This window comes from Elaeis guineensis, chromosome 3, assembly GCF_000442705.2.
Source record: "Elaeis guineensis isolate ETL-2024a chromosome 3, EG11, whole genome shotgun sequence".
NCBI classification, from domain to species: domain Eukaryota; kingdom Viridiplantae; phylum Streptophyta; class Magnoliopsida; order Arecales; family Arecaceae; genus Elaeis; species Elaeis guineensis.
Window position 1 is genome coordinate 94659414 of NC_025995.2, and position 25520 is coordinate 94684933.

Here is a 25520-nt window from a genome sequence, read left to right on the forward strand (position 1 = left end):
CACTATTTTCTCAATCCTGGACAGCAAGCATCCAGAACTTCCAAATCATATAAAAATCTTTTCTTTTTTTGACTGCCACCACCTGTAGACAGCCCAACACTAATGTCCACCTTCAAAGGGATAGCAAAAAAATTTACACTTATTAGATGATCCAAAACAATGATCTTTCATTGATCTCTCTTTTGACATTCTAGCCACTCAAAAAATAGGCCAATAGGACTTGAGTCTGTTGGTTGGTACCCCTCTCCTTAATCCATTAACTAGGGACAGGATCTGTATCCGAAACACAGAAAGGTGGGGTCTCATTATTATTCTAAAAAAAAAGGAAATAAAAAATCCGAAAAAAAAAAACTTGAATAGAATGTTTCTATTCGATGATCTATGTATTTAAGCAAATGATAAGTACAAATGACCACTGTAGGTGAGATAGCGAATTCAAACTATGCAGTCAAAAGACCACCTAACATGAATAGTCAGAATCAAGAAAATTGTCATAATCTGCTAAATAGCTCTGCAACAAATTCATACAAAGAATATAATTACAATTCAAATGACATACATAATTAAGAAAAATAAAATACATCATTGTGACAATTACACGATAAGACGTCAAAATTTCTTCGGGAAAATATGTTCATAGCATGATGTCAATGGTTCATAAACCACTTACAGAATATGGAAGCTCTTTTGTGTCACCATCCTCAACAATCTCCGAGAGCCAGTGAACAATCTGCAAAAAAGGTCCAGAAGGGGACACTGGTTATAACAGACTAATGGAGCAATTCAGCAAAAAAGTTCTCCCTTGGTATCTGTAGCATGTTGTTATGTAGTTTCATCACTACTCAACTGCACTATACAAATTATGAAAATAAAGACTTGGTATCTATTTGAATTTGTCATAGCAATCAATGAGGCTAACGATGATAAAAGAGTTATAAGGGATTCAAAATGGTGTCATCTTTATCCCCATTAATGGCCAGTTCATATGAGTATCTAATGAATTAAGTTTTAAAAAATACAAAACATCTCAAATAAAAAAGATGAGGATTACAATCCGTGAACATGTCACAGTCAATGAGGATAATATCACAATATATGAGCTTGAAAAAGGTGGAAATTATCTATCAACATTGCATATTCCACAACAAAACCTTAACCATAAACATCCAGCCTCATCCAACCATTTGGGGTCCACTTCATAGATTCTTATTTGCCAAGATATCCTATTTAGGGAGATCTGTGATGCTATTCCAAGCTTTTCTGTATCTTTTCTCCCAACCCCCACCCATTTTGCCTTAGGTCTCATCAACTTCAAAAGAATCTACAAGACTACAACAAAAAAAGATGTTACAATCATTAAAATCACAAACCTCATAAATGTCCTGTGAACCCTTGTACCTTGCCACAAGCTGGGAGGCAACATTAGCATTCTCCTCTGAAGGAGCATCCCACATACTTTGTGGCCACTTCTTGACCTTAATATTTGCTTCTGTTGAATTTCTTTTGTAGCGCACAATAAATAATCGAGGCACATCAGTAAAATCTCCATACCTCCTCGGTCCACAAGTTTCATAGGCATCATCCGAAAAGAGGTAAAACATACAGTATTTCTGCATTGAATGTGGCAATATTTAGTCAAAATGTATAAAGGACAACAAGAACTGAAACAGGTACTTGACCTGATGAATTTATGCAAAACAAAGCTTTAAATCTGCTGTTACTAGTAAATGCAAAACCATATTTATATCACAGGCATTTCTTCTTTCTTTAAGGGAAGAAGTGCATCTTGTCTGAATCAGAAAAACATACTATTAAATTGGGTTTGCTAATTAAGTTTATTATTGAAAACAACCACAAATACATACTAGAATAAGCAGGCCTACTCCAAACCATGCATGGATGAAGTACATCATTTTCTGAATACGAAATAGCTAATAATGTATTAATACTTCCAATGGGTGAACCAAGCAGGAGGGTGAAAATGAATATATTTCTCTTTAGATCTGTACCTTTTTACCAGAAATGTATCAGAACATCAAAAGGTGCAAGAAGTGACTTCCATCTGCCTAGATAATGTAACAATAGAGGACACAGCCACAAATGGAACTCAAGGTAAAGAAGACCCATAATTTCCACATGCAGAATGAATCCCCTCTCAAAACACACATAAGCTAATCAAAAATACCCTCCATCTATTCCTCATCTACCATCTACTCGTCATTACATACCATGAAACAGAACACAACCATTTTCTCAATCCCACCTGGCTCAGAATAGCTTAGTTCCCCTCGAAATAAATTACAGCATATTTTCTTCTCATCCAAGATATACATTAACTCCAAATCCTCTTCCAAACCAAAGTGCAACAATATTAACAACCAACTTGTGAAACAATTTCCACCTCATCAGAAGAAAACATATTTGCCACATGCCAAAATTTGCAGTTCCCCTCCAACTCAGACTCCAGGCAAATTAAAATTCAGAAACTAAACATTTCATTACCTTGTTTCGCAAATCACTCATATGTAACCTTCTTTGAGCATCTTCTCCACCAAGTTCTTCTTACTCCTCCTCCCCATCAGTTCTATTGTTGCCTGTAGCATTGCGTTTTATGACCTCTAGACTCTTTCTTCTACTAAAGATGAACTCTTTTACCTGAGATATTGAATTTTGCTCCTAGTCTAAAATCCAATGCACACCCTCATATTTCCGCTTGCTCACTGTTGTTCATGACATCATATCACCATCAACAAGAAGTTGCTAACAAGTCTCCATTATCTAATGGGTCCTCCAGGTACACCATCAACAAAAAGTTCTACCGCTTGAACACTCTATCCAGGTACAACCATACTCTTCAAGACTACCATACACTCAATAGCATGATCTTCATCATCTCTAGCTGATTTTCTCTTAATTCAGGTCATATCTGCCGGCCATTACAAATGTTCAAAGCTGCAAGCCATCATAGGTTCACATACATTCATGAGGGGCAAAAATGTCATTAAGGAAATGCAGTTCAGCACATCCAAACTCAAAAATCTCATCTCTCCCTCTCGTGAAGATCCTTATTAATGTCAGTAGGTGCATGACTAAGACCTAGTTGGATGGTTTAATGCAGGACCGTAAACCATGTTTAATGGTCCATACTTCATACAGTGCAATTATATAAGGAGCAATGATCCTGTACCACTTAAGACAATTTTTGTTGGATTCATAAAGTGACCTTGAATACTTGGGAAAAAGTCTGATGTTTATGGTTATGAATTTGTTACATTGGTTCTAATGGAACAAAGTATATTAGACACCTCAAACAAGGGATATAATAGAGACTTTTTCTTTTTTTGGAGGGTAGGCAAGGCAGGGGTGGTCAGAAAGCATGATGCATGGTTGTGCCACTTCACCCCCTTGGCCTCTGTCCATGCAGCAAGATTAGCATAGTTTTGAGTAGATTCTTTGAGTGAATTAAGTAGCAAGCTTGAGTTGTGGCTTTTCCCAGAAGCAAGATATTCACCATTATCAGCATCCACAAACTAAATCCTTACATAGTTGAGTGCTATAAAGCAAATTCAATAATTCCACTGATATGAGCAGAAGTTTCACTGACAAAATGATGGATTTGATATTCTAGTGAGACAGACCCTGACCTTCTGAAGTTCACCATCAAGCCATGTAAATGTCAAGCGATTCTCTTTTAATGCAGCCGCAGCAGCAGCAGCAGATGCTTGAACTGAAAAGTTAACTTTATTGGCATTATCTGGATCAACAGCATCCAACAATACATTGCGGACCCTGCGCATGGTCTATAGTAATCTAAGGTGCATGTGGTAAGTTAAAACCAAAGCATTAGATGTATCTTAAAAGCATATAACCCCTTGTTGTTAAATCCCATCAAACAGAAAATAATTGGGCCTTTAAAACATACATTAACCCTTCTATACCATCAAATTACAATACAATATCCCAAAAGAGACTTACATCACGCATTTTACTTAGCTCATGGCTAGGGCGGCCAGCAACAATCACACAATACCAGATTTTAGTGTCATTTCCGGCTCGAGAGTAACCTCTTGCATCACATCCTAGCTCCATAGATGTCACACTCCTTAGTTGGGGAGGTTCTGGAAACCAAAGCAAAAGGTCATCATGTGAATTCATTTCATGTGAAAAAGTATATGTAGATAATAGAAAAATGCTACTCAATATTGTATTTTACTCTAAAGTATCATCAGTTTCTTAAGATGTTAAGCATATAAAAAAATGCAAAAAGATATACAGGAAATCTTATACAAGGTTTACTCAATCATTTCCTGATCTTAGTTGTTAACATGAATGTCCATGTGCATGTGAACATGCGTGCACACACACATTAAACCCAAATTCCAGATTGCCGCTCCATCAATAAGCTTTTGCATCACCTGTCTTCACACTGCTAAAAATACTCTCACCTCAAATAAAAATACCCAATTTAATCCATCTCCTAGTCTGAACATTTCAGAGTTCAGATTGCACAAGCCCTTAACTTCCATTGAATTTTGACAATTAGAAATCCAGATGAAGAATTTACAACAATGAAAAGCTCATTCCTCACAACACAAATATTGCATTACATTCTTGAACAGACAAGAAGTGCAATAAGGACTTCCAGCTTTTGCAAATATTGAAATGAGAGTGCCAAATGAAAATAGCAAAATGAAACACACAAAAACACCTATCAAAATAAATACCCCTTACAGAACACGCACACAAAAACATCACTAATTAGTTAATGGTCCAGAACAATTGATATCACATTGTAATGATTAGCATTGCCTAGTCAATTTCCAGCTGGACTAACCAAAATTAGCCACAGGTAATTTTCTCTGACAAAAAGAAAATGCAATATGTATGCAATAAAACAATAATCATAAGGTGTTCCAAGTTTTCAAACAGACCATACCTTTGTGTTTATTCTCTTCCATGATGGTTATAAACTCTGAGCTGTTTAGGCTTCCTGCAATAATAGAGATGGATGAGTAGTCCTTCAGACAACATGGAAGCCTGTAGTTCCCAGGTAATGACATAAGAAGGTAGGAAAGAAACAAACCATGGTAAACAACAGGCTTTAAACCTGGATCCTTTAAAAATACAATAGCAGGGGCTGATTCCACACCAAATCTGATAATGGAAATAAAATCATTCATCATAACCACACAAAAAATGATGACAAATATAACTGAGTCTGTTTTAGCAGGTACTTAATCATGAAATCCATTAGGTCTGAGGTAATAACAAATAAGAAAAGAAGACCTATCAGAATGCAAAAAAAGTCATATTGTTTGCTAAGAAATTAAAATTGCAAATGGAGAGTTGGGTAGCTGAGCAATTAGTTACCAGGCAATATATAGGCAATAATTGCCTATAATCTTTTAAGGCCTAGAAAAACCTTAAAAATACTGTGATATCCATATGACAGCCTCAAAATTGTGAATCTACAAAAACTTGATGATGAAACAAGAGCTATTATTATCGAATGTCAAATTGTCAATGAAACCATAATGACGAAAAGTGAAGGCAGGTTGAAAAAAGATTATCTCCATTATATAACTTGGTACACTAAACAAACGATACCGTCAATTAAATTTACCAGGAAGATTTTGTCAAACCATATGCTTTTCTTTCATGGAAATCCCTTTTACTTTCTTATAGTACAACCTCGTCCATTATTGAATTCACCGATTATTTGTTCTAGGCTTCCCATGGTCACATGGTTGCATTATGCCAAGGATGAAGATATCGACGTTGGAAGAGGTGAGTGTGACAGGAGGGTGACCTGGACTGGTAAGAGACCTAAAGAGGGTCAAAGGCATTAACGGCAGGAGAGAAGAGGACAATGCATAGTGAAGAAGGCGAGGAGGACATAGAGGAACAAGGCAGTTCACATCTCAGTGAATTCAAGATTTAGGATCAGGTTGCCATTGTTTCAAGAAAGAGGAAGTTTGAACAAGTGTTTTTTAAGACCGGCGAAATTGGTGATAAAAGATGGAGAGAGAACAAGAATTTAAATCTCAGCCATACCAGCACAGCATCAATCAAGTGCTAACCCAACTGAGCCGAACTACCTGGATCATGCTCGAGTTGATCGTGCAAAAACCATTCTGGGACCAATCAATGCAGTCAACTACTGACCAAGATGCCTTCAGACCCCCTTCTGGATTTTCTTCAATGTCGGACGATGGAAACAACCAAGATTTTATGTCCTAGCAGAATAGGGGGCATCCCAGCCATCCCATCCCGTTCCTGTGAGAAAAGGCTTGGAACTCCAAAACCCATTCATACAAGGAGAGAAGAAGAAAGAGGAAAGAAGGAAAGGAAGGAAAGATAAAGAAAAGGAAAAAAAAAAGAAAAGAAAGAAGAAGAAAAATGAAAAAAAAAAAAGAAAGGAAGATGAAAAAAAAAAAGAACAGTAAGAAAGAAAGGTAGAGCAACAGAAAGAAAAGAGGGAAGAAAAGAAAAAAGAAAGAAAGGAAAAAAAAGGGGAGAAAAATGGAGGATATCCACTAGGATGCATGACCGAGACGATTATCAAGATGGGACGGGATGGGACAGCAAAACGAACCATTCCATGAAAAAATCGGGACACCTTTGTCCCACGGGATTTAAAACCTTGGAAACAACTCAGGAGAAGGTAGACCACTAACAGACAACCAAATAAACTACTACGTATAAACTCTTTTACATAAATATCATTTATACAAATGCCGTCTCACTTAAGATATTACATGCAAACAAGGAAAATCTTTTACTTGAGTTAAATAATAATCCTCAAACTTCCAAATTTCTTAAGAATAAAAATTGATTTCTCAATTTTGGTTCGATTTTAAATTTTTGGGGTCAGGTCAAAGTTTCAACTTTTGTCTTAAGTTATTTCTCAAACTCTAGAGGCTTGTCAGTTTTGATTTGACCCAAAAATTGCTAAGAACCAAAACCACAAAGGAAAGTCAAATATTTTAGTCTCCAAAACATCTCACCAAAAATGATACTAAACATCCCTTAACACTTCAACAAAATTATTCAAGTGCTACACATATACAGTATATTCATGTGGTAGGTTATTACATATTTACAAGCCTAGTAAGCACTTGATGGGGTACCAAAAGGTCATTGTTGTTAACTAACATGTTAAACTTATTCTTTGTTCATCTGACAAATCAATGCTAGAAGTAGACTTTTTCATCTTGAAAGCACTACAACCATCTATATATCATTCATTACTTTCCTGAAATTGGCTACCTGATTACATTTCAATTGTTAATGTACATATAGTTTTTTCAATATAGTTTTAACTGCAAGTTATTTCAAGATACATATTAAATAAAATTAGCGCTAAAAAAAACTTCAGTACACATCAAAAAGGATGAGTAGGGTATTTAAATCGACATGGTTTATGCAAAAACATAGCATTAAAACAATAAAACATAAGAAAAAAGACTAACATACAAAATTGGATGCCAAAGTAGGCCTTATCAAGGACTGCCAGTCGTATCGAAGTGTGCCTCTTGGTCCTTTTTTGATACAATATGCAATGTGATGCATACATATTGGCCAGCCAGAAAACAACCCCATATCTCAATATTTGAATCCTTGCTGGAGAGAGACCATTCAATGGACTTTAATGTGATTTATGGTTCTAGACCAGTACACAATGCACCTTTTCATTTTATATTATTAGGATCTTAATAATGGAAATTGACATCAACTGCAGGGCATATTTGAAGCAAAAGAAGGCCAAAAAAACTACATTTTTAAGTTGCTAAAGACTGAGTTCTATCATTCCCGAAAAAGTCATTACTTGAATCAGAGTGGAATAGAGTAGCTTTATATTTAAAGTGAATAAAATGGAGAAAATGATAATTGATAATAAGATGTTGGCAGGCAAGAAAAAATTAATTGGAAAAAACAGATCAACAAAATGAAGGCATTAGTTAGAATCATTAAGCGCACATAACCACATCAATAATTAGAGAAAATTCACAAACCATTCTTAAAACACCCGCCCATGCATGCATGCATGCAAGCAAGCATATGCATATATGCTACATTGGTTTGTCAAATAAAGATGACCCGTTAAAGACCACCAAATGCTTGCTCGGATGTAGCATCTTCTGTCACTTCGGCAAGGGGTCAGGGCTTCAATTCAGATTGGAGTCAGTTCTCAAGGATGGGGTGGGCGGGTATAGGGTAAAAGGTGAGGATTAGCCCCTCCTAGTCTTAAAGATGAATGATGGAAGAAAATATTCATCAACCATGACATGATGCATCCTGGAATGCTCATTTGCGATGCATAATTGTTTAATAATTTAGTCAAATGAAAAAAATTCGAATGGCATGGAAGTGAGAGCACATACGAGTTCCACCAAATGGAAGAATCCTCTTCTGTCCATAAAACGAATGCAAAAGACGCATAAGTCCCATAATCTTTGGCAGCTTGGCGCAAGAATGGAGCAGCACGTTCTCCGGTTTTTGAGAAGCAAAGAACTTTAACCTATCAATTTTATGTAGTAAATCCAACAAGTTGATAGGATCACAAAATGAAAACAAAGGGATATAAGTGATGATATGAAAGCATGCAAATGTTTAGCCTAATAGAAGGGAGGAGAACCTTGAACAACTACTATATTGTCTCAATTGCATGATTGTTAAATTGTTACATATGTTGAAACTTAAAATCCATAACATCAAATTAGAATGACAGAAGGGCTGAAATGCTAGATTTACCTTTTAATCCTCTAATATTTTCAGGTAGCCATTTATTATAGGAGATTGTTTGCAAAGCTATATAAGTCATTGGATATTATCTTTCTTCATCTGTAAGGTGATTTCCTCCCTTCTTGAAGTAAAACCATTTTGTGATCCTTGGGGAGCAAGTGTTTGAGTCAATACAACGTAAAACAACACACAGGATTATTACAAACCTATTTGGGTCTAGCTGGCGGAAGGATTGCAATAAGGTAATTATTACAAGATAGGACAGAACCAGTAGTTGGGTTCTAACTATCATAGAATCATTTTGGGTCCAAGTAGGGGCTTCCAATAGTCATGCACCTTTCAAAGCAAACTTATAAACTTAATTCAAGCAAAGTCAGAGCTCAACATAGAAAATTAATCACTAGTCTAACTACAAGATACTGCTGGTCAACACCACTAACATCGCCATCCATCCTACTGCATTCATTCTTTAACCCAGCATATTTCAGTGAGTCTCCCCATCATCTCCCCAATTAACAATTTAATCTGGACACATCTTTCCATCACTCACCAAGTGGGTCATTCCTTTCTCTTTGTAGACACACTTAATCTTGGTATGCAATAAACTCCAGAGAATACTTATGATGCATCTGCAACCCTCAACGTTTCTCTCAAAGTGCTGTCCCTATAATGACAAGATGACATCTCCTTGTGGTATGATGCAGCATATAGGATTCTTTTTGTCATTCAAACTCATCCAGCAAACTCACACCAGAATAAGACATGTTTGGTATCATTTGTTCCTCAAAATGACAAAACATATAAGACTAACAGGATTCCAAGCTCTCCAGGAAATCCATTATCAGGACAACTTATTGTGCATCAAATTCCAAAAATAATTTCCAAAAGCCTGAGTTTCATTTGCCAACTTGTTGCATGACGTGACCAACATTTTCCTTTTCAGGAATCCTATGCCAAGCCACTCAGTATTGAGCAATACCAGCCCCTATCAACCAGTGCCAAGTCAGCACATACTATCAACTGCTGAGCCCAAAGGGCACCTAACCCCATTTATCTTTTGTTTATGCAAATTTTAAGAGTGGGAGAGTTGCAGAGTGGAGAACTGAAGTTAAGGAAGGACCATGAATAACATGTTGTAATCAAGTATGTTAAGAAATATGGATAACCATATATTATGTCATTGGTGTCGCAATTTGCATAAATGAGGCTAATCTTGATATTTTATCAGACGATCCGTTGATACTTTTTATAGCATGTGTTCTACGAACGATTACTTCTTAGTAAAAACTGTCATCAAATTAATGTTAAGGTATGGTGAGGATCAAGGTCCACAATCTCGATACCAAGTACTATACTGGTGCATTACCAATCTGGCACAGTATGAGGTGGTATGGCACAATATGCACCCCATGCCAAAACAACTCTCAAGCCATTTTTCTCACTTATTTTATCTCCATGCAGGTCAGTACACCTCAGTACGGGTTGGTATACACCTTGGTATGCCTCGATACATCTTGGTACATGGCAATATAGGGCCTATATCGACCTGAATACAAGATGTCGTACTGGTTCCAACCTATTGTGGTACGATACGGCTCATATCGAGTAGTTTTCCGCAGTATGGCATTCTATGGATAGGAATGTCAAATTAGTTTAAATGACACCACATAATATTCAAGATGCATATGTAATTACATATTATCACCATGTATGAACCAAGGTTTAAATCACGTGGGACAAAGGTATCCCGGTATCTCTATGGAACGGGATGCCCCACCATCCCATCCCGACATCCTAGTTGATATCCTCCATCTCTCTCATCTTCTTCTTTCCTTTATTTCTTTCTTTCCCTTTTGCTTTCTTTCATTCTTTTCTTTCTTTTCTTCTATCTTCCTTTCTTTCGTTTCCTTTCCCTTTTTTTTTCTTACTCTTATCCCTTCCTTTCTTTTTTTTTCTTTTTCTTCTTCTTTCTCTTTCCTTTCTTCCTTCTTTCCCTCTCTTTTTTTTCTTCTTTCTTTTTCTTCATTTCATTTTTCTTCTTCTTTCTTCCTTTTACTTTTTACCTTTTTTTCTTAATTTCTTTCCTCTTTCTTCTTCTCTCCCCACAAGGATGGATTTCAGAGTCCCAACCCCATCCCAGTCCTGTTTTCTCTCAAGAACAGGATAGGACGCCCCCCCAGTCCCACCAAAACATAAAATCTTGGTATAAACAACCATCAGCTAAACTAGAAACAACTGGACTATAAAGGATTAAACATCAAAAGACAAACAATAAAAGCTCCATGCCAATGAAAAAATATTAGATGTATATCCTAGAAGCCAATCTAGTAGACACATTGTATATTATTCTAGGATATAATTTTGTACTTAACTCATTTATTCATTAATAAAATTGGACATTTTCTTTTCCATTCTTATGTTGTGTTCTTGAATCATTCAAAGAATTAATGAGACGATGACAAATGTTCTTAAGAATTGAAAATTTGAAACATGTATCATAAATAGTTAATTCCTAAATTACTCCTGATTAATGGATCATCACGAAAACGGTGATTGATCCGTAAGATTGATGCACGGATTGCTTCCTTTTGGATAGATGAATCTTAAGTCTATAGTATGGAGACATTGAAGCGAGAGTGCAGGTAGTTGTTAGATAACAACGGTATTGAGCGTGGCCAATACGAGAAGTCAATAGGATGTCTACTCACTCATCCGTGACTTTCTCGATGCTACAGTAGTGTGAGTGATTCTTTGACCTACAGTGCCTCAACTATTCATAATGGAGTTGCTATAGTTTGACTGTACATACACTTGATTTTCAAGCCATATGAATCCTTGCGGTGTATGTTGGCTGCAGCAGGTTCATTGTAGAAGTAGGATGTGCACCTAGATGAGATCTATCGACCTTAGTAATTAAGGGACAGTCCAATATGATTTATGAAGCTGAGTTTTTAAGATCGTGACCATGGCAATGTGATTAATGAAAAAAGATTTTTACAAGATTTCACAATATGGACTCGAGTGCATTAAATCTTACATAAGACAGATGAAGGAGATTGACGAATTTTTTCATAATCTCCGTCTAGTCGGGGCTCACGATAGAAGAACCGAATCACACGATAACCATACCTAGAGGTTCAATTATCTTCCATTCTGCTGCGTTGTCATCACATGCTGCTAGGTGCCACTGGTGGATAGTGAGATCTATGAGAATTAATTGATGGTCAATAATTCTCATAAGGATAAATTGGAATTGTTCTAATCTATTGAAAAAAATTTCAATGATACTGTTGATGGAGATCATAGTATATCTCACTACCAGACAGAATAGAACCTATGAGACCACACACAAAAGAGATTTTGACTTGCTTGAATAATTGAATCATGATTTTGAATCGCAGTAGGATCTAATTATTAATTTGATTGATGATTGGACTATTTTGTAAAAGTTACAAGAGAAGATCTGCTAAAGGTTAGTGAGCCAGAGAGGAACAATTAGCAATTGTTGCTGAATTAATCATTAATATTTGATTTGATCATTTAATTAAGATTGGGTTTAATACACATTAAATTGGATTTAATTTGGTTCGATAAGGATTTGACTAAACCCAATTGGATTTGGAATTAGATTTGATCCAAACCAAACCAAATTAAGATAAGGATTCTCTCTCATGCTCCACGCCCCAACCTCCTCCATGCCCCATCTTGGCGTGCGTGAAGAAAGAAAAGGAAGAGAGAGGATTGGCGCCTAATCTTATCCCTTATCTCTTATCCTTTTGGTTCAAAGTTTAAATTTGATTTAAATTTTGAGTTTGAATTTGATTCAAATTCAAAATCAAACCTAGATAGAAAGATAAGGGTGGGGCGTGGGGTTATAAATAAAGGGCAGATCAAAGTAAAGAAGAACATAAGAAAGGATAAGATCTAATCTTTGCCCCCCCTTGTCTTTCTTTCTTGTCACCCAAAAGCAAAAGAAAAGAAGAGGATTGGATCCTTTTCTCCATTCCTCCTTCCATCCTCTCATCTCCTATCTATAGCCTTCTTGATTGGTTTCTTGAGAAGAAAAGAAGAAGATTAAGCTTTGAAAGAGAGAAAACTGCAAAGGAACTAGCATCCCAGTGATTTCGAAATCTCTTGATCAAGATCAGCCCTATATGGATACCTGTAGAGGCCAGATGCTTGTACGGCTTCAAGGAACCTCGAAGACATCCATGGAAATCCAGATCGTGGTGCAGAACAACTAACGCAAAGGCAAAGATCGGATCTTTATTAGTTTAGATCTTAATCTTGTCTTTGTAATGATAATACCTGATTTTTGAGATATGATCTCTATACATACTTTATTAAATTAGATCTGATTAGATTAGAAAAATTTTGATCTAATCTTACTTTCTGCTGCATGCTTTAAGAATTTCTGTATGCATCCATGAGATGGTTATCCTTAAAGTGGTATCAGGTTCTTATTGCAAGATTAAAAGCTAGATTTCGGATCTGAAAATCTGTTTCCGGATCTGAAATTCTGAATTTTAATGTTCACAAGATTATTTTCAGATCTTAAAAACTGTTTTCAAGATCTGAAATCAAGAACGTTTGATGATCATGAGATTGATTCCAAATCTGAAAATTTGTTTTCAGATCTAAAATTCAGATTTCTAATGATCAGGAGATGGATTTCAAGATCTGAAAATCTATTTTCAGATCTAAAATTTAGATTTTTGATGTTCATGCAATTGTTTTCAAGATCTGAAAATCTATTTTCAGATCTGAAAATCTGATTTTTTGCGTTCATGCATCTGCAATTCTGTATCTAATCTGCATGTGATCTGAATTTTATCTTTATTGTATGTTCATGTATGAGATGATATTCATAGATAGATACCTATCTTGATATGATCTGTGATGGTATGGATGTTTTCAAATTAAAGTAATCTAATTCAATATAAGATAAGATTTTATAAGTCAATCTAAGATGATCCTGAAATAAGGTTGTCCCGACACAACGGTGAAAGCTATTATGTTGGCAGATTGTCCTAAGATGAAAAGAGATTGATATGGTAAAATATCACAAAAAATTTAGCATGAATATAAGGATTATATGATAATCATACGAGTGTTTTTCATGGATATATGTAATGATCTCCATGAATCACTACAACCCTTTGTGTAGGGCAGTATCATGAATACACACCTTATTGATTTGTAATTTTGCAATATGTGGTGGCAGGAATCAATAGGTTGACCAATTTGGAATTGATTGATCAATTGGTGTCTAAGTAATAGAATGGTAGTTTACTTAATTAGGACCGTTGCATATGCACGAAAGCCTCCCATCAATCTTGAACTTACCTGGTCAATTTGATTGATTAAGTTTTCTTTTGGATGCCTAGTGTTGGGTTCACTATATATGTCGTATTTGCATCTTGAATCCGATCTTAATGAACCAAGTCAGGATCCCTCAACTTGATCCATGATAATTGTGGATTTACATCAGATGTAAATAAAACAATTAAAACGATGAGACCTAAATTAAAATCTCCTCACACATATTAAGTCTAGCGGTCTTCCTCCGTTACAGTTGTGCAGACATCTTTCTGGCATTGATTGTTCTCGATTGGATACAGTGCTTCAACTGCATCGGAGGGCGCAACCACTCTATTAGCATAAAATGCTACAGGGTGAAGATGGGATTGGGCCCAATATCTGTCAGGTGACGGATCTAATGACGGCTTTGCACTTGCGTTGAACGGTGGGTCTAACTTGACTAAGGAATGAGGCTAATATTTTTCAGGTGAGGCCTTCATGACTTAGAAGTCGAATATCGCTGCAACATGCTTGAGAAGCATTGGACAAGAGTTATCCACTCATCGGTATGCGTGTCATCAATGTCTGTCAGGTGGGGTGCGCGTACATCGTTAGGATCGCAGTACCCACTTGAAATCCTAGTCACATGAGGTTTCCATTTCTCTACGTGTAAGAGATTCAATGAAATAGTGGGAGATATATTTGTTTCATAAAGATCCTAAGATAAATATAAAAGATTTAAGTATAAATATCTAATTAGAATCTCTACTCTTGAGTTCACAATGTCAGCTTCTAATCCTTTAGCCCGAACTCTTGAAATCAACCAATTAACCAGAATGAACTACAAGGATTGGCTTAGGAATCTCAGAATAGTTCTAAACTCTGAAAGGATATGCTATGTACTCGACCAGGACTCTCCTGGTTTGCCAAATCATCCAATTGCTGAACAACGGACCGCATTTGAAAAATGGACGGATGACGACAATAAGATTAAGTGCTATATCTTGACGTCAATGTCTAATAAGCTCCAACACCAGTATGAAGACATCAAGACTACCAAAGCTATGATAACTCACCTACAAGAATTGTATGGTGAGCAGAGCCGAACTGCGCGCTATGAAGTATCTAAGAGACTCTTCAAAATAAAGATGCACGACAGACAGTCAGTCCATGATCATTGTTTGACAATGATTAAGGATTTGGAAAAGCTTAACAAGCTGGTATGACCATGCATAAGGAATTGCAAGTGGATTTGATCTTGCAATCCCTTAGTAGTTCATATGGATAGTTTATAGTAAACTACCATATGAACAAGATCGACAGCACTCTATCTGAACTGTTGCACATGTTAGTGACCACTGAGGGAATCTTGAAAAGTTCAAAGGGTACTGTTCTTGCTGTGGAGCGAACATCTACATTCAAGAGAAAGTCCGCTTGGAAGAGGAAGCCTGCAAAGAAGCAAAAGCAAGAGAGCAAGCCAAAGGACGCTCCCAAGAAGACAGCTGACTAAGAAAAATATTTTCACTATAACAATGACGGCCACTGGAAGAGGAATTATTCTGTATACCTGGAGAGTTTGAAGAAAAAAAGGAGACACCTTCTGAAGGTATGTCAGATTTACTAGTTATTTAAACTAATCTAGCAGTTTACTCTACTTCTAGTTGGGTCATAGACTCTGGTTCTAGCACTCATTTATGTACTTCTATGCAGAATCTGATAGAAAGTAGAGGACTGAGGGAAGGTAAAGTGACCCTTCAGGTTGGCAATAGAGCAAGAGTTGCTGCTGTAGCTGTTAGCACCTATCCTTTGTAATTATCGTCTGGATTTAGTTTAGTTCTTAGAGACTATTATAATGTATCTGCTGCTAGTAGGAATTTGATTTCTATATCTTTATTAGCACAGAATGATTATATTTATAATTTCAATAAAGACTACTGTTCCATTTATTTTAAAAATAAAGTAGTTACATGTGATTTTTTAATTAATAGTCTCTACCATTTATATGTTGATATATCTATGAACGTATCTGAGCAGATAGTAAGTACCATTGAATCTAAGAGACCTAAAAATAACATAAACCATAGATATATATGGCACCTCAAACTTGATCAAATAGGAGAGGATAGAATAAGCAAATTGAAAAAGGATGGGATCTTTGACTCATTAAATTCTGAATCATATCTAGTTTGTAAATCCTGTCTTCAAGGAAAAATGACCAAATTATCCTTTATAGAATATAGGGAGAGGACCACTGAGACACTTATCCTGTTACACACTGATGTGTGTGCCCATTTGATGTGCAGACCAGGAATAGTTATCTCTACTTCATTATCTTTACTGATGACTATTCACGACATGGGTGTGTACCTTATGAGACAAATTTAAAGCCTTTGAAAATTCAAAGAATTCAAATGTGAAGTAGAAAAATAAATCGAAAAACCATTTAAATTCTTCAATCAGATCGAAGAGAATATCTTAGTGAAAAATTTCAAAATTATCTCAAGAAAAATGAGTCTCACAATGGACACCTCCTGATACATCTCAACTCAACGGGATATTGGAAAGGAGGAATAGGACTCTATTAGATATGGTCCGATCATGATGAGCTTCACTGATTTATCTTTATTTCTTTAGAGACATACTTTACTTTCTACAATCTATTTATTAAATAGAGTACCCTCCAAATCTATTCATGCTACCCATATGAAATGTGGCTTGATAAGAAACCAAGTCTTGATCATCTCAAGATTTGGGGATGTCTAGCCTATATCAAAAGACAACAGGTAGATAAGTAGAAGTTAGATCTATGAGAGCTCGTTTTATAGAGTATTCTAAAGAGTCGTTAGGATATTATTTTTACTTCCCAGAGAATTATCAAATGCTTGTGAGCCAACACGCCACATTCTTGGAGAAACAATTTATCCAAGATGGAGGTAGTGGGAGGCAAATTGAATTCGTAAAGAAAGTCTCTGAAAAGCAACAAGTCATAAATCAATTAGAACCTATTCATACTGAGCTAGTAGATGTTATTCCTCCATCTCGTAGATCTAGTAGGATCTCCCGTCCTCCTGAAAGATACATAGATATGATCATAGAAGACGTAGAGGAAATGTTCTTCGTAAGAGATAGGGAACATGGAGATGATTCTAAAATCTATAATGAGGCGATGTCGGACATCGACTCCGAGAAGTGGTTGAATGCTATGAAGTCAGAAATTGACTCAATGCACTCCAATAAGTCTGAACCTTAGTGGATCCGCCAGAAGGTATAGCATCTATTGGATTCAAATGGATCTATAAAAAAAAAATAAGTGCAGATGGAAAGATAGAGACCTATAAAGCTAGGCTTGTAGCAAAAGATTATAATCAATACGAAAGTATTGACCATCAAGATATCTTTTTATCTATGGCTATTTTAAAATTCATTCGCACACTACTTGCTATTGCCGCATTTTATGATTATGAGATATGGCAGATGGATGTGAAAACTACATTCCTGAATGGATATCTTGAGAAAGATATCTACACGAAGCAGCCTTAGGATTTTACTTACAGTGATGAAGATCACAAAGTCTGCAAGCTGCATATATCCATATATGGATTAAAGAATCTCGAAGTTGGAATACTCGTTTCAACGGTGTGATCAAATCGTTCAATTTCATTAAAAATGAGGAATCTTATGTTTTTAAGAAGATAGATGGTAGTGCCGTCACATTCCTCGTACTGTACGTAGATGACATTCTCCTTATTGGGAATGATGTTCCCATGCTGACTTCGATTAAAAAATAATTGTCCAAAGAATTCTCCATGAAAGACCTAGGAGAAGCATCATATATTCTGAAAATAAAAATCTATAAAAATAAATCTAAAAAGATACTTGACCTTTCACAGAAAATGTATACAGATGTGCTGAAGAGGTTCAGCAAGAAAAACTCCAGGAGATTATTATCCCTTAGGCATGGTATTAATCTCTCCAAAAAAATGTGTCTCAGCACATTTGAATAGATACAACGCATGAGCAAGATCCCCTATGCTTCGGCTACAGAGAGCCTTATGCATGCCATGTTATATACACAACATGATATAGCCCTTGCTGCAAGTATCACGAACAGATATCAATCGAATCTAGACGAAGAACACAAGATAGCTGTGAAGAACATCCTTAAGTACTTGAGGAAGACTAAGGACTTATTCTTGATTATTGGAGGAAGATCTGAGTTGCGGGTTAAAGAATACACTGACTCAGATTTTGTCTGATGTTGATAATAGAAAGTCTACATCAGAATGTGTGTTCTTATGCAATGGTGGTTCAACAAGTTGGAAGAGTTCCAAACAATCAATCATTGCTGACTCTACTATGGAAGCTGAGTATATCACTGCCTCAGAAGCTGCAAAGAAAACCTTCTGGTACAAAAAGTTTGTTGCGGAACTTGATATTATGTCATCAGATACCATCACATTATTAACAATGCCATAGTCCTAATTAAAGAGCCCAAGTCTCATCATAAGTCCAACCACATTGAGCAGCGATTTCATATCATACGCGACTACCTCGAGAAGAAATACATCGAGGTGCAGAGAGTAGACTCCACGGATAACGTGGCAGAACCACTAACCAAGCCACTTAGCCAGCAGAACACTAAAGCCCACCATGAAAAGATGGGACTTACATATATGATGGATTGACTTTAGTACAAATGGAAGATTGTTAGATGTATACCCTAGAAGCCAATCTGACAGACACATTGTATTATTCTAGCATATAATTTTATACTTAACTCATTTATTCACTAATAAGATTGGGCATTTTCTTTTCCATTATTGTGTTGTCTTTAAATCGTCCAAAGAATTAATGAGATGATACGTTCTCAAAAATTAAGAATTTGAGACATGTATCATTGATGATTAATATCTAAATTGCTCCTAATTGATGGATCATCATGAAGATGGTGATTGATCCAATAAAATTGATGCACGGATCGCTTCTTTTTGGATAGACGAGTCTCAAGTCTACAGCATGAAGATACTAGAGCTAGAGTGTAGGTGGATGTTAGAGAACAACGGTACTGAGCGCGACCAATACGAGAAGTCATTTGGATATCTACTCACTCGTCAGTGACTTTTTCAATGCTATAGTAGTGTGAGTGATTCTTTAATCTGCGATGCCTCGACTATTCATAATAGAGTTGCTGTAGTTTAACTGCTCAGCTATATGGATCCTTACGGTGTATGTTAGCTGCAATAGGTTTACTGTAGTAGAATGCACACCTAGATGGAATCTATCGATCTTAGTAGTTAAGAAACAGTCCAATATGATTTATGAAACTCAGTTCTTAAAATCGTGACCATGACAATGTGATTAATGAAAAAAAATTTTCATAAGATTTCACAATATGGACTCGAGTGGATTAAATCTTACATAAGACAGATGAACGGGTTTGACGAAGTTTTTCATAACCTCCGTCTAATCAGGACTCAAGATAGAAAAACTGAATCACACGATAACTACACCTAAAAGTTCAATTATCTTCCGTTCTACTGTATTGCCACTATATGCTGGTAGGTATCACTGGTAGATAGTGAGACCTATGAGAATCAATTGATGGTCAATAATTCTCATAAGGATGAATTGAAATTATTCTAATCCACTGAAAGGGGTTTCAATGATACTATTAGAGATCACAGTATATCTCACTATCAAACAGAATAAAATCTATGAGATTACACACAAAAGGGGTTTTGACTTGATTGAATAATTGAATCACGATTTCGAATCGCAGTAGGATCTAATTATCAATTTGATTGATGATTGGACTGTTTTGTAAAATATACAAGAGATGACCTGCTAAAGATTAGTGAGTCAGAGAGGAACAATTAGCAATTGTTGCTGAATTAATCATTATTTGATTTGATCATTTAATTAAGATTGGATTTAATACAAATTAAATTGGATTTAATTTGATTCAATAAGAATTTGACTAAACCCAATTGGATTTGGAATTGGATTTGATCCAAACCAAACCAAATTAAGATAAGAACTCTCTCTCATGCTCCATGCCCTAACCTCCTCCACGCCCCACCTTGGCATGCGTGAAGAAAGAAAAGGGAGAGAAAAGATTGACGCCTAATCTTATCTCCATCTCTTATCCTTTTGGTTCAAAGTTTAAATTTGATTTAAATTTTGAGTTTGAATTTGATTCAAATTCAAAATCAAACCTAGACAGAAGGACAAGAGTGGGGTGTGGGGTTATAAAATAAGGGACGGATCAAAGCAAAGAAGAACATAAGAGAGGATAAGATCTGATCTCTGCGCCCCCTTTGTCTTTTTTTCTTGTCACCCAAAAGCAAAAGAAAAGAAGAGGACCGGATCCTCTTCTCCCTTCCTCCTTCCATCCTCTCATCTCCTATCTATAGTCTTCTTGATTGGTTTCTTGAGAAGAAAAGAAGAAGATGATTCAGCTTTGAAGGAGAGAAATCTGCAAAAAAGCTAGCACCCTGATGATTTCAGAATCTCTTGATCAAAATCAACCCTATGTGAATACCTATAGAGACCAGACACTTATGCAACTTCAAGGAACCTCGAAGACATCCACGGAAATTCAGATCGCGGTGAAGAACTATCTGTGCAAAGGTCAAGATCGGATCTTTATTAATTTATATCTTAATTTTGTCTTTGTAATGATGATGCTTGATTTTTGAGATATGATCTCTATGCATGCTTTATTAAATTAGATCTGATTAGATTAGAAAAATTTTGATCTAATCTTACTTTCCGCTGCATGTTTTAAAAATTTCTACATGCAACCATGTGATGGTTATCCTTAAAAAAAATGCATCTAGTGCCATCCAGCTTGTTCGCAGCATGTATCAACATATGCTACTATACACTATGCTAGCAGTGCGTAAATCTAAATATATGTTTTTTTTGCCAATGACAGAGATTTACCCATGAGTCCATTCTCACGATTACCTACCCTCCTCATTAGGTAGCTTGACTTCATTCTAGTTTCATATATTACAGACCACACTGCCAAACACTTGGCACATGTATTTTGATTCCAATATATTTTTTGGTGAGATTTTTTATTCCATTATTGGTCTTAAGCCAATCACACATGCTAAATTAGATGGACCTAAGGATCCTCCAATGACTTTGTTAGCAAATAGATTGTTGACAAAAGACAACACAAACAAAAATGCTTAACTATAACCCAAGTTTGCTCCTTAGAACTGTAGGATTAACATGCCTATGCTTATAATACTTTAAAGAGAAAAAAACCTAACCTTTGTTCAACCGCATCCTTGAAAACTGACTCCATTATAGACACTATAATTATAAGGAATGGCAGAGAAGTTCCATTCCCAAATTCTTGCCACACATTTGGCAGCCAAATCATTAAAGTTTTGGCTCAAGGTTCGTCATGTTGGTATCAGGCCCCATACCAATACCATCTTATCACAGTATCGGTACACCTGGTATCAGGTCATTTTAGTGTACCTTGTATCTATACACCCTTTGTACCACATACTGGTTTAGTATCGATATGGTACCATATGATCGATACGCACCAGTACTGAACGGTACGACAAACCTTGCTTTAGCTTTTCATCCTTAAGCCACTAGCAAGAATACCAGACTATCTCGAAACTCCAAAATTGACTCAATCTTCAAGACCAATCTAATCCCAATATAGATATTTGGACTCAATTTGGACATCAACAACACAAGTTTAGCAAAATTATCCGATAGGACAAGCAACAATGGATGTTTAAGAGCTTCTTCGAAGTTGTTGTAGGCCTCTCAATGATGGTGCTTCAGGATATGGTCATCTTTGCATCTCCTTGAGCCTTAGAAGTTGCTAGTCTTATTTGGTTATTATCAAGTCAAGCAACAGCTAGACAAGTTTCAAAAGAAGCCATAGGACAAGAAGGTGTGGTTCATCCACCTAATCATTATACTTGGGAGTTGGGATCCTACCATGTGGTATAAGGATGAAATTTTTCCTCCATTTCGTATCGAACGACTAAGACATAAGACACCTCGGTTAGGTCCCCTTCATAGAAAATGAATAACTTCCATTCTTCCAACATAGCCAACACATGTCTTGTTTCATTGCTGTCTTTAGTGCAGTCAGCTCTCATATCTCAAACTCCATTAAAGACAGCAATGAAAAAGGATGAGGGCCCTAAAATCCCAAAGTTGTTAATCCCCTTAATGTTTACAAAGTAGAAAATTATAATTCCATCGGCACAGCCTCCTGGTGATTAGATATCGTTGAACCACTAAAGAGGAAACTTCCTCAACAATGTGCCAGTCATTACAATATCAAGTGTGGGGATGCAGATCAGAGAACTGGAGATTTCTCTGGGTGCATATAATTCACAGTGAGATTCCTCCAGGTGCATATCATTCACTGGTAGTTTAATTTCCCTCCCCATTGGAGTTTGTAGCAAGGAATGTGGTTGATGTAAGTCATGGTAGCCCAATATCTTAGACCATGGATATCCACCATATTATCATTTGACCAAAGCTGGACAAAGAACTGTGCAACATGCCACTCCATCTCTTTAGGCCCCATGATGACCTTAGGAAAAAGTATCCATTTTTATCTGTCCAAAGCAACTCCAGACCATCTGAAAAAGTCTTCCCCGAATAGCTATTTCTATTGGCTAGTATGAGGGAAAGGTTGCGTGCATCAATAAACAAAAATGGACCTCATTGGTACAAATCCAACTCTCCAAATGTTCTTTGACATTGTACAACATAGAGTATTTAGTGATTTATCTAAATAATGTGAATAGGACAACTTTTAACATAGAAATAATAGTGCCTAATGTTTCTATCTACACATCACCGAGCCACCTGAACATGCATTACCCAAATAGCTATACTTAATAGCTATTATGAGGCGAAGTCTATGTGCAGTCAATAGATAAAGGTGAATCACCTTAATCTTTAACAGAATTTTCCATTGATATTAAACAACATGAACTGCCCATTTGGTTTGTCTCAGTAATGTCAGTGAAACAATTTTAAGAACATAAAGATAGTTACAATATTAGAAACCTAAATGAGCAGTAATTCCGCACCTTATGTTGACCAATCTTTGCCATGAAATTGGGAGCCTGAAATTGAAATATTGCTTCATATTACAACATATGGTTATAATCGAAATCAAACTCCAACAAAGATTAAGGAAAAGATCAGTCAATTAAACCATCAAATTCTATGGCAAGTTGAATGTAGAGGATTGGAACTATGTATTTAAATGAATTATATGTGACCAATATCAGTCAAACTTAAAAGGAAAAAAAAAACATCCAAGACTTTGTATCAGTTTGTGAATCAAGTCACAACAATGCGGAGAATTAGCAATGTCAGCACTACAAGGTAATTGCATGCTCAAGGATAATCAAATAAATCATGAAGCTAAAAGATAGTCCACGAGAATCTCTGAAGATAGAACAATGAGTTATTCACCAATTGAAATATATGACCAAGAAAGAAAGAATAAAATTAAAATAAGAAAAGACATACTATCTGCAGCTTCTGAATGAAGCCACAATGTGGCAAATGTTCCAGGTTCAGCATTACAAACATAGGTACATGTCCGAGATCGTGCATGTGAGGAAGCAGAACAGTAAGAAATATACACCATCCAAGATCATACATGCATGGAAGCAGAACAATAAAAAAATATATACCATCACAGTGTGCAGAAAATAATTAGAAGTTATCAATGAAGTGCAATTCAAAGTACTCATATTATATTATCAAACTTTTCATATAACTTTATATCCCACAAATTATATGTAACAGGTATTTTTATACAGTCCACATTGTTTTTTCTTCATCACTTATTCCTCCATCATTGTAAGCAGTAAACCTCCTCACATGCAAACATCTCTGTCTTCTTTTTCAAAGGAAGATGTGCAGTACTTGACAGCAAGATTTTATGTTCTAGTGGGACAAGGGGCATCCTAGCCATCCCGCCCCATTCCTGTGAGAAAATGAGACCTGGACGGATTCGGGACTCCGAAAGCCATCCATGCGGTGAGAGAAGAAGAAAGAGGAAAGAAGGAAAGATGAAGAAAAGAAACAACGGAAGGAAAGAAGAAGAAAAATGAAGAAAAAAAGGGAGAAGAAAAGGAAAGAAGGAAATGAAAGAAAAGAAGGTAGAAGAAAAGAAAGAAAAGAAGGAAAGAAAGAAAATAAATAAATAAATAAAGAAAAAAAAGAGAGAGAGATGGAGGATATCTACTGGGATGAATAATCAATAATCAGGACTACTATTAAGACGAGATGGGACAGCGGACTGTCCCACTCCATAAAAAAAAAAATCGGGCACCTTCATCCTACAGGATTTAACTTGTCTGGAAGAACCTTTCATCTAGTAAAATCAAAGCGGTGCATGCAGGACCAAAACATCAACATGTAAAAGCCTCAAAATAAAGCAGCATAAAACTGAAAAAGGTAACATTTGGAATATCAATAAAAGGACAGACTACAAGAAAAATGGAACAAGAAAAGAAAGCAGAGGACAGTCGCCAAAAACACATGATAACGATGCTCAGCAGAGGTAGGACCAGAGCAGTTACCATGTATAAAACTCACTGAAATTGAAAGAAAGTGCTGTCAACCTAAGGTGGATCTCAGAAAGCTAATAGTTAGACACAAAATGTACTTCATTTTGTGCACATGAGACGGATTTTTACCTTCCATGTATTAAATTTAAAAAGATAGTTTCTGAACCTACATCGAAAACACTCCATGTGAAGACAGCTGGCCCATATGGAAACTTGCAGAGGTTATTATGACTTATCTTGAAGAGGCTCTCATGCAGATGTAGTCATTTGGTAAAACTAACAGATCAAGAACACAAAGATCTAAATATTTCCATGAAAAGATTGATGAACTCAAATTATTTTGTGCAAGGTTCAATAATCAGATTGCAAAAATTTGATTGCAACGTAAGTGTCCATGTGCATGGAAGATTGTTAAGAGTGACACCAGATTCAAACAATATCCATGTACTATTTATGCAGCGTGTATATACAGTTGTGTGTCTGCATGTCCACCTACACTCAGTAATCTGAGTGCTGGCCAACATGAGAACTTGTAAAAAAGTTACTACGGTTTATGTTGGAGAGAGGCTTTTGGCGAAGATGTTGCTATATGGTAAGTAATGGATGAACTCTACGATCTTAAACTTTTCACTAAATAAATGACAATGTAACTCCAATATGTTTTGCAAGCTTCAACAACCAAATTACAGAAATTTGATTCTTAATGAAGATGGATGATTGTGAAGAGATGGACCAAATTCAGATTAAGAGACCAACAGCAGGCTATCCTACAGCTTTAACAGCCAAAATATCATAAAACTTTTCAACTCTTGAAATGTCTTGGTTGCCTGAGCACCAGAATCTAAGAATGATCCAAGATACATCAAGTCATAGAGCACATATGTCAGG

At 36.1% G+C, this 25520-nt stretch overlaps 1 protein-coding gene across 2 annotated transcripts in view; it reads right to left on the reverse strand.

Annotated features, from left to right (window-relative positions):
• Positions 1-25520, reverse strand: part of LOC105041762 (uncharacterized) — a 58086-nt gene that overhangs the window by 7287 nt on the left and 25279 nt on the right. For both annotated transcript variants that reach the window (XR_831423.4, XM_010918784.4), the window contains exons 11-18: positions 23136-23171; positions 8385-8521; positions 5084-5154; positions 4937-4990; positions 3976-4118; positions 3645-3800; positions 1371-1610; positions 671-730 (exon numbers count right to left, since the gene is read on the reverse strand). Coding sequence is in view for 1 of the 2 variants with exons in the window: in XM_010918784.4 (XP_010917086.1) it covers positions 671-730; positions 1371-1610; positions 3645-3800; positions 3976-4118; positions 4937-4990; positions 5084-5154; positions 8385-8521; positions 23136-23171 (897 nt within the window). In the remaining variant the exon portion in view is untranslated. The remainder of the gene's footprint in view (positions 1-670; positions 731-1370; positions 1611-3644; positions 3801-3975; positions 4119-4936; positions 4991-5083; positions 5155-8384; positions 8522-23135; positions 23172-25520) is intronic.